A 10,354-nucleotide genomic window follows, 5' to 3' on the forward strand; every position below is an offset into this window, starting at 1 on the left:
ACCCTCCGCAGCCAAGCTCTATGATACAACCGCATTTGCTCCAACCCCTCAGACAGAGACAAACACCTACAAGATCTCTATCAAGCATTCTTACAACTACAATACCCACCTGCTGAAGTGAAGAAACAAACTGACAGAGCCAGAAGAGTACCCAGAAGTCACCTGCTACAGGACAGGCCCAACAAAGAAAATAACAGAAGACCACTAGCCGTCACCTTCAGCCCCCAACTAAAACCCCTCCAACGCATTATTAAGGATCTACAACCTATCCTGAAGGATGACCCAACACTCTCACAAATCTTGGGAGACAGGCCAGTCCTTGCCTACAGACAGCCCCCCAACCTGAAGCAAATACTCACCAACAACCACATACCACACAACAGAACCACTAACCCAGGAACCAATCCTTGCAACAAAGCCTGTTGCCAACTGTGCCCACATATCTATTCAGGGGACACCATCACAGGGCCTAATAACATCAGCCACACTATCAGAGGCTCGTTCACCTGCACATCCACCAATGTGATCTATGCCATCATGTGCCAGCAATGCCCCTCTGCCATGTACATTGGTCAAACTGGACAGTCTCTACGTAAAAGAATAAATGGACACAAATCAGATGTCAAGAATTATAACATTCATAAAAGAGTTGGAGAACACTTCAATCTCTCTGGTCACGCAATTACAGATATGAAGGTCGCTATCTTACAACAAAAACTTCAAATCCAGACATTTAGGCTTAAATAGAGACTGGGAGTGGCTAAGTCATTATGCAAGGTAGCCTATTTCCCCTTGTTTTTTCCTACCCTCCCCCCCGACGTTCTGGTTAAACTTGGATTTATGCTGGAAATGGCCCACCTTGATTATCATACATATTGTAAGGAGAGTGATCACTTTAGATAAGCTATTACCAGCAGGAGAGTGGGATGGGAGGAGGTATTGTTTCATGGTCTCTGTGTATATAATGTCTTCTGCAGTTTCCACAGTATGCATCCGATGAAGTGAGCTGTAGCTCACGAAAGCTTATGCTCAAATAAATTGGTTAGTCTCTAAGGTGCCACAAGTCCTCCTTTTCTTTTTGCGGATACAGACTAACACGGCTGCTACTCTGAAACAAGTCTTGTCTGTTGTCTCTGTTAGGATATAGATATTCAGGCCTGTCTGTAAAGGCCTATACTCTAAGAATTTAGGTTTATTCCTATCACTTGGCTAGTTAGAGGTATAAAAGAAAGAATCAAAATCACTGTCTGCCAGTGTAAGGGCCTTCTCTTACTGTGACAGTCTGAGGCCCTGTTCTTAGGCTAAGGCCTTTGGCTAAGCGACAGAGGCAGCCATAAGCTGGGAAGCGACCGGTCACATCCTCACATTCCAAACTAGTCACATTGAAATAAGGTGCTATTGGGCTGTTAGGAATTTAATCCTGTCCTTATAGTGCCTATCACCTCCAGAGAAAGGGAAGTGCCTAGAAGCTGTAAAAGGAAATTGAGGTTGATAGTTTTCTGTCTGGTAAGAACTCACTTATCAATAGACATAGCTGGGAAACTCTTATGTCTTTACAGATGTAGTTGTGAAATCCTCACTTCTGTATTGTTTTGTCATTATAGTTCCCACTTTGCTATTGTTTATTGGCATGGTCTCTGTCTGGTTCTGTGATTGCTTCTGTCTGCTGTATAATTAATTTTGCTGGGTGTAAACTAATTAAGGTGGTGGGATATAATTGGTTAGCTAATCCATGTTAGGATTGGTTAGTTAAATTTTAGTAGAATGATTGGTTAAGGTATAGCTAAGAATATTACTATATAAATTAGGGGCAAACAGGAAGTAAGTTGGGATTCGAAAATAAGGAAAAAAGGAACTTGTATTTAAGCTTGCTGGAAGTTCACCCCAATAAACATCGAATTGTTTGCACCTTCGGACTTCGGGTATTGTTGCTCTCTGTTCATGCGAGAAGGACCAGGGAAGTGAGTGGGTGAAGGAATAAGCCCCCTAACAGTCTCAAAGGCCAGGCCCATCCTGCCTCCCTCTGGGGGTTCCCTTCTTCTCCTCGAGTGGGATCTGGGCGCCTCAGGACACAGTCAGAGGGGGCTGGATGGACGAATCTATGCAGGGGCCAGGATTGGGACAGAGGAGACACACACAGAACTGCATGCTCAGGAAAGTTTATTCTTGTGGTGGGCTTCTGTCACTGAGGGGAAGAGAGGGAAGGGGCAGGAGTGTAACTAGACCAGAGACACTTGGGGGAAGAGAGTTGGCAGCTGGGGAAGTGAGATCTGGCCTCTCAGGGAGGGAGAGGACTGTCCCTTGATGCAGCAAAGGCATCGGAAAGTCTGGAACGTTGCCTGATCGTGCCCAAGGAGCCCAGTTCTTTTGCATCCCAGGCGCTGAGCTCCCCCTTAAGGTGCAGGCGAGCGACTCCCCTCGCTAGAGTTCATACTGGCAAACATAGCCGTTTTTCGTATGACAGTCTTTATCATTCCAGTTCTTAAAATCTGGAAGGCAAAACAGAAATCACTGGGGCAGGGGAAGGGCGAGTGGGGCCATTCCTGCCCTTACAGTGACAACCCCCCTCATTGCACCCTGCTGAGAGAAGACCCCAGCTCCCGTGCATGAGGCTGCAAGGATGAGGAGGCTGGAGATGAAGGCCCATGTGCCTCAGACAGGGACAGGCTCCATCGTTCCCTGAGGGACGCTGAGTCAGCGTAACCATGGAAGACCCTCTTCTATTGTGTTGGAAAGTGTCTGATGAGAGCAGGACGGGGCCTCTTGGTGCTAGGTGCTGTGTCCACACACACTGACAGAGTATCCCTGCCCAGAGAGCGCGCAGTCTAAATAGACAAGAGGTGGGAGGGGAAACTGAGGCATGGAATGGGGAAATGAGTTGCTCAAGTTTACCCAACAGCTCAATGACAGGGCTGGAAATAGAAGCCAGGTCTCCTGTGTCACAATCCCTTACCTGTCCTCTAGACCAGGCTGCCTCTCAATCTGTGACTGCTGTTCCGTCCCCACCAACGCCCCTCAAAAGGCCAGAAAGGAGAGCACAGAGCCCTGGCCAGGTGCCAGCGGGGAGACAAGCTCAGGAAGAGGGAATCTGGCTCGCTCTGTGCTGAACGAGCCGGCCCTACCTCCATCTCCTACACATCTGGGTTTGGGCATGGCCCAGCGGCAGCATCTCTTCCCAGGGGACAGCACTAAGGATTCGGTTTGATGAATTGCTATGAATTTCACCCTCTTCCCCATTCGCAGAGCCACACAGCCCCGGGAGCGCTATTCAGAAACGGTTCCCACACTTGTTTTGCAGTAGTTTTCACTTCAACTATTAGCTGTGTGTGTGATTGGTCATGCAGGTCACATGGCACTGTTCCCACTCCAGGATTGGACGAGTGACACTTTTAAGTAGGGGACAGTGGGGGGAAAAATCCTGCCCAGTGTGAGTTTGTGGGGAAAGGAGCATTCGTACCAACGCTGCTGAACACTCAGACTCGTGAGCATCGGATGGGTGGGCGAGTCCGTGTGACTAGCGTGGCCCATGAAGAATGAGTCACTCATGAATTAGTGAGTGAGCTTTCCCTGTTCACGCAGCTCTCCGTCCTATTGCCAGCAAATGAGACGAGACTTTCAGCCCCGCTCCACCCCCCTATTTCACTCCAGCGACACGGACAGCAGGAAGCGGGCTTAATGGCCAGCTGAGGATTCTTCTCACATAGGAGAGCCCAGCAGAGAGAGCTGCCCTGCCCAGCCCTGGCCTCCCCAACATAGGGGACAGGCTGGGGTGTGTCTGAAGCCCCTGTGCTCTGGCCGTCCAGTTTGTTACTGCCACTGTCAGAGCAGCTCTGGGGCTGCTCTAAATTGTCCTGGGGCCAAAATAGCCCCTGGCTGACTCCAGAATCAGAGTGCCAAAAGCCACCGAGGCACCAACCGAAGGACCCAGACCCCACCTACATGGCACCCAGTGGGCAATAGCTCTGCTCTGGTCTTTCGTTTCAACTGATTGTCTGGGGCCAAAGGTACTGGATGGCCTTCCTCTGACTGGAGCTGAGCCTCAGACTGGGATGCTTGCAGGAGGAGTTACCAGGTGAGGGGAGAGGGAGTGGCAGTGTGAGCTGAGGGAGAGAGGCAGGGTGACAGGACAGGAGGCCATCTCCGCAGAGAGAGCTGGAGTGTGTGGCCAGGGTGTGTGTCTTGGCTTCTTTGTTGGTGCATGTGTGTTTGAACCGACTGCTTACCCGTGTAGCTCAGCAGCTCGACACAGTACTCGACACCATTATCATTGTTTGGTTCCCCGGCGTTCCAAGCCTTGTAGCGATACGGGGAGCCATCTGTCCACCTCCAGCGTCTGTTCTGCAGAGACAGGGGAGAAAGGTTGTGGGGTCCCACGGAGAAGAGACCTTGGTGACAAGGCACCATAGAAACACCTAAACCCAACACAGAAGTGCCCTACTTAGGCAGTGGGAGAGAGTCGGGGAAGGGCCGTGGGGCAGTCAGTGGGGAGAGACCAGCTCAGGGGGACAGGACCTGGAGACGCTGATCTAATAGTAACACAGCACATGAACGTCACCTTCTACCTTCCAAGCCCGTTGCTTGAATTAATGAATTACCTGGTTATGGAGCAGAGTCACTCTGGAGTGTGTTCTAGTCCCTAAACCCCATAGGCAAGGCCCGCTGGGGGGCACTAGTGGTTTTAAGGTGGGTGATCTCCTCCTGCTTAAGCAAAATAAAAGGGCGTCTGTGATGGAGATGCTGGATGGATCAGGGAATGGGACACGGGACCTTTTCCCCTCTAGTGGGCTCAGCGTCAGTCTGACCCCAGGTTAGCAGGACTGATTAGCTCAGTAGAATCAGAGAAGGGGACACAGGCCCTTTCTTCTCTAGGGGTGCTGGCTCTGGCCTGGCCTCAGCTCATGGGGGGACTAGCTGGCTTTGGGGGTCAGAGAACTAGTTCCAATCCAGTGCCAGGTTGTGGGGAGCTGGATGCCTGAGGAGACTAGAGAACGGGACACAGAGTCTCTCACTCCTCCTGTTCTGAGTCCAGCCCAGCCTCTGGTCTGGGGAGGGGGATCCAGGGCCTGAGTCTGTGCATGCTCGGGGAGCCTCCTGACCCCAGCGCCTCCCTAGCGGTGGGGAGGGAGAGGAAACAGATGGAGACAATGCTTCAGGTGGAGCTTGGTAAGTTTACGAAGGGGGTGGCGTGACAGAGATGGCGTGACGGGGTTGCCGGCCATAGCACGGCCTGGACTCGGTGACCCGAGAGGTTCTTTCCAGTCCTCTGTTCATAATGACTCCTTCCTCCACTGGGGCTCCTTCCCAGCCTGTGACGGCTCCCCCTTTGTTTCCCTGCCCTAAGGAGCTGGGGGCTCTCCTACAAAGAACCAGGCAAGGACGGGATCCCCAAGCTGAGGGAGTGACCAGCAGTGTTGGGGCAGCTTAGAGGTCAAGGGGGAGCAGAGGCTCAAGTCTTGGGCAGGAAAAAGTGGCTGGAAAACTTCGTCAGAGTGGAGTGGAGACGGGATGCGGGGTGCAGCGGGAGGGCACGGCACATTGCATGAGCTGGCAAGGGGGAAGGGAGATGGGTCAGTAGTTGGAGAGGCAGGTGCTGGTCAAAGGTTGGTTTGATGACCGGAGAGACCAGGGCCTGGTTGTATTTAGCAGGGAAAAGCCAAAGGGGAGTCAGAACCTACAGAAGGATGGAGATGGAAAGGGTGCGGGAGGGCAGGGGTTAAAGATGGAGTGCATATGGGAGAGTCTGGTGCCCATGACAGGGGAAGGGTGTAGGAGTGGGGGAGGGAGCTCCTGGCAGCCCCTATGAAGGTCTCATGGGACATGGTCTTTGCACAGCCCCTGGGAAACAGAGTCATGGAGAGGGTGAACAACTGCCAGAGGCAAAGCAGGCTCTGGGCACTCACCTCCCGGGGATCGTGCAGTCCGATCCAGACATGATTCTTGGAGCCTGACTCGGTGATGTATCTGGCCACCGTGTTCCCTTCTGCACCATGGAGAATGGAGGCGAGATGGGCCCCTTTGCGGTGATATTGACACTGCACCTGGGGCAGGGACATCAGCGAGGCCTGTTACCCCCCTGCAGGGGGCGCTGTTTGGCAGGCAACAAGGAAGGGCAGGGCCCAGTCACAGGAACACACAGCTAAAGGAGGGAGCTGGGCGTGTTTTACCCCTACTGAGTGCTGAATAAAAAACTCCCTGTGCCGGGCTTTGCCCTCGGGCACCCTCTAGGAGCCCCTCACCCCTGAGCTCAACCCTGGCTCCTCCCTCATCCTCCTTGGCCCGCTTCTGCACCAGCCACGTCACTTCTGCAGCCTCCCCACCCATCCTCTGCAGGGGTACACACTGGGGCTAATGGTGATGTCACCAAACCCCTTCAGCCCCTGCCCACTAACCCACCCCGTGGATCCCTGAGAAGAGCCTCGTACCTCAGCTTCTGACCAGGACACCTTTTCAGGGAAGAACCCATAGCAGCGGCCTTGGTAGAGCAGCCATTCAGGGAGACAGGACGTGGCTCCTATTCCTGATCCGAGAGAGGGGATGGGACAGGGAGAGAGAACAGTGTGGTGAGAGGCTGTTTCAGAGAAGAGAATGGGAGCAGAGGTGCCAGCTGTCATCATTCCAGCTTTTCCAGTTCTCCCCAAATCCTGTGAACGTTTGCCCTCTCTCAGAATGGCCACTATCTCCTATTACTTTCAATAGGGCTGAAGCCACTTTCTTAAAACAGCTGCCCCTCCCTTGCCACCTTTGTCAGTAGCAGTGAGGCTGTTGTACTAATAATTACCACCGTCTCCTCTCCAAGGGGACAGGAGCTGGGCTGTCCTCAGTGAAGATGGTCTCCTCCTATCTTCTGTGCAGGAGCACTGGGGAACCTGACAGGGAGAGGTATCAAGGGGGTTGAATCAGAGTACACAGGGACTGTGGGGGTGAGAATGGAGAGCACTGGGTGTCATGGGACACTGGTGTGACTAGGAGCAGAGGGGAAGTTGGGGGCATTGGAGTATAGTAGAGGCTGAAGGGACACCACTCACTGATTTGCTAACCTAGTGAGGAGGGCTTTGAACTAGGTTCAAAAGGGATGGGTGACAAAATCCCACAGGTGACCTTAACAGAAGGCCAAATGTTGGTGGGGGACAAGGGAAATTACAATGGGGTCATAGGAGCAACAAGAGGGAGACCAGTGTGGGCATCTGCTGTACATCTCAGATGTCTATACACACATGCAAGGAGTATGGGGAGTAAATGGAAGAACTGGAAGTATTAGTATTTAAGCTAAATTATTACTTAATTAACATCCCGGGGGGATAAATCTCCTGACTGGAATATTGGTAGAGAGAGGTATAGCTTGTTCAGGAAGGACAGGCAGAGAAAAAAGGAAGAGGTGTTCCATTATACATCAAGAATATATAGTTCTGAGGTCCAGAAGGTGAGAGGCAGACCAACTGAAAGTCTCTGGGTAAAGATAAAAGGGGGAAAAAAGAGGGGTGATGTTACGTTAAGGGTCTACTATAGTCCACCAAATCTCGGGGAGAAGGAGGTGGATAGGGTATTTCTAGAACAAATAACAGAAATATCCAAAAGACAATATCTGGTACTAATGGGGGGACTTCAGCTTCCCAGATATCTGTTGGAAAAGCAATATGGGAAAACATAAAATTTTCAAATCGTTCTTAGAATGTATTGGGGATAACTTCTTATTTCCTAAGGTGGAGAAAGTAAGAAGGGGAAGAGCCACATTAGACTTCATTCTGACTAACAGGGAGGATTTGGTTGCAAATCTGAACTCTGAAGATATTTGGGTGAAAGTGACCATGAGGCGAGGTCTTAGCTGGAGTTCTGTGTCCTGGTCTGGGTGCCGCACTCTCAGAAAGACGTGGATAAGATGGGGAGAGTCCGGAAAATGAGAGCAACAAAAATGCTAAAAGGTTTTGAAACCTGACCTGTGAGGAGAGGTTAATAAGCTGGGCTTGTTCAGTCTAGAGACAAGAAGACTGAGGAGTGAGCAGAGAACAGTCTTCACACCTGTTACGGGCTGTTATAAAGAGGATGGTGATCAATTGTTTTCCGTGTCCGCTGATGGCAGGACAAGGGGTGGGCAAACTATGGCCCATGGGCAGGATCTGGCCCACCAGCCGTTTTAATCTGGTCCTCAAGCTCCTGCTGCGGAGCAGGGCCTGGGGCTTGCCACGCTCCAGCTGGGGAGTAGGGTTGGGAGCCACTCCATCCTGCTTCCAGAAGCAGTGGCATGGCCCCCTCTGGCTCCTATGTGTAGGGGCAGCCAGGGGACTCCGCTCTGCACACTGCCCCCACCCAAAGCACCACCCCCACAGCTCCCATTGGCTGGGAACTGCGGCCAATGGCAGCTGCAGGGGCGGCGCCTGCAGACAGAGCAGTGAACAGAGCCACCTGGCCATGGCTCTGTGTAGGACCCAGAGTGGGGACATGGCCAATGCTTCTGGGAGCCCCTTGAGATAAGAGCCACCTGGAGCCTGCACCCCTGAGCCTCTCCTCGCACCCCAATCCCCTAATTCCATCCCTGATCCCTCTCCCCACCCTCTGAACCCCATGGTCCCAGCCCAGAGCACCCTCCTACACCCCAAACTCCTCATCCCCCGCCCCACCCCAGAGCCCGCACCCCCAGCCAGAGTCCTCACCCCCTCCGCACCCTATTCCCCCACCCCAGCCCTGAGCCTCTCTCTTACCCTGAACTCCTCATTTCTGGCCCCACCCTGGAGCCTGCACCCCAACCAGAGACCTCACTCCTTCCTGCACCCCAAACCAAATTTTCTGAACATTCATGGCCCCCAATACAATTTCTATTCCCAGATGTGGTCCTTGGGCCAAAAAGTTTGCCGGCCCCTATGCTAGGACAAGCCGTAATGGGCATAATCTGCAGCTTGGGAGATTTAGGTTCGATATTAGGAAAAAAAACTTCCCAACTCTCAGGGTAGTGAAGCTCTGGAAGAGGCTACCGAGGGAGGTTGTGGGTTCCCTGTCAGCGGTGGTTTTTAATAACAGGTTGGAAAAACATCTGTCAGGGATAATCTAGTTTTACTTGGTCCTGCCTCAGTGCCAGGGGCTGGACAAGGTGACCTCTGCAGGTCTCTTCCAGCCCCCATTTCTATGGTTCTCTGATAGCTGAGGGCCCAGAGAGGGCAGGGAAGGTGGGGGGAGGGATTAGGAGCATGTGGAGTAAGTGCAGAGATTGGTGGGGATAAGTAAGGAAGGGGGGCTGGGGGAGAGAAATAGTCTGTGGGTCCCAGGACTCTTCTTTGGCAGGGAGGAGGGGGGAAGGGTTTGGATTATCCCAAAGCAGAAGGATTAAGTTTACGAAGAGGCTCCATTTTGAGCCCTCTGAAAAGAGATGGAGGTCACTCGTTTGGGATGTTATTGGCACAGTCTGTTCCCTGGTTGGGATGCCTCCCCCTCACCCCGGTGGGGAGAGTCACCCCGTAAGCAGGAAGAGGAGATGGGGCGGGTCTAGCTCCCAGCCTGTCTCTCACACTCAGCCCCAGGAGGTCTCAGGGATTCCCTCTGCATTCAGAGCCAGGGGCAGCAGGAAGCAGCCTCGCCCCTTGGGCAGGGGCTGAGCTGCTGGCTGGGGTTGGCTTTGTTGGCTGCTTCCACATGGTGGGGCTGGGGGCCCTGGGTGAAATAAATTCACTTCCCATCAAGGGCAAACAGAGTCCGGGGTCTCCAGCTCCGAGGGGCCGGGCAGGGACTCACTTTCCAATGAGGGGTTAAAGATGAGGCAGCCGAGGAGGCAGAGGCTGAAGTAGGTGACTGGCCCCATCTTCTCGCTTCCCCTGTGGAGAAAACACACAAGGAAGATGGGGCCACGACAGCCTGAGATGCGCCCCAGAGCAACCCCCTGCCATCCCTCATGGGGCATTTCAGTGCTTTGGAACTGGGGCTGTTTGCTAAATGGCCCGACTAGAGAGCCAGTTTAGTTTTAGAAACATGGAGTCCTCTCGTGTTATCACCCAGCCCCTGGTCCACGAAACACCCACTGCCCCTGCCCCTGGGGCCTTTCCTCCACTAACAGGTGTTTGAATCACACTCATATTTCCAGCTCCAGGGAGATCGAGTGTCTGGAAAGCTAACACCATGTGGTTGGGGCGGGGAAAGGAGGGCAGGGGTGATAGTTACTGCACCTCGTGATGGGGGCTGGGACCCCCGTGGCACTCTGACTGGGAGAAGGTGTCCAATGGGAGAGCTGCCTTGCAGAGTGATGCTCCAGCAAGGACTGGACACAGGACTGGATGCTGGGTCAAGCTCTGGGAGGGGCAGAGGGCTCGGCACGGCTCTGCAGGGCATGAGGGTACTACATGCAGGGCTGTGCTGGGTGGGAGGAAGGGGT

General features: G+C 53.1%; 1 protein-coding gene across 1 annotated transcript; it reads right to left on the bottom strand.

The window, feature by feature from the left end:
- Positions 1-2,421: 2,421 nt before the first annotated feature.
- LOC140911174 (C-type lectin BpLec-like) lies at positions 2,422-9,787 on the bottom strand. The gene is made up of 5 exons (XM_073343693.1): positions 9,677-9,787; positions 6,423-6,641; positions 5,901-6,038; positions 4,224-4,338; positions 2,422-2,489 (listed from the first exon to the last, which is right to left on the bottom strand). Exons 1-5 carry the CDS (start codon positions 9,785-9,787, stop codon positions 2,422-2,424), a joined length of 651 nt encoding a protein of 216 aa, XP_073199794.1.
- Between the last annotated feature and the right edge of the window lie 567 nt (positions 9,788-10,354).

Source organism: Lepidochelys kempii, chromosome 1 (assembly GCF_965140285.1).
Source record: "Lepidochelys kempii isolate rLepKem1 chromosome 1, rLepKem1.hap1, whole genome shotgun sequence".
NCBI classification, from domain to species: domain Eukaryota; kingdom Metazoa; phylum Chordata; order Testudines; family Cheloniidae; genus Lepidochelys; species Lepidochelys kempii.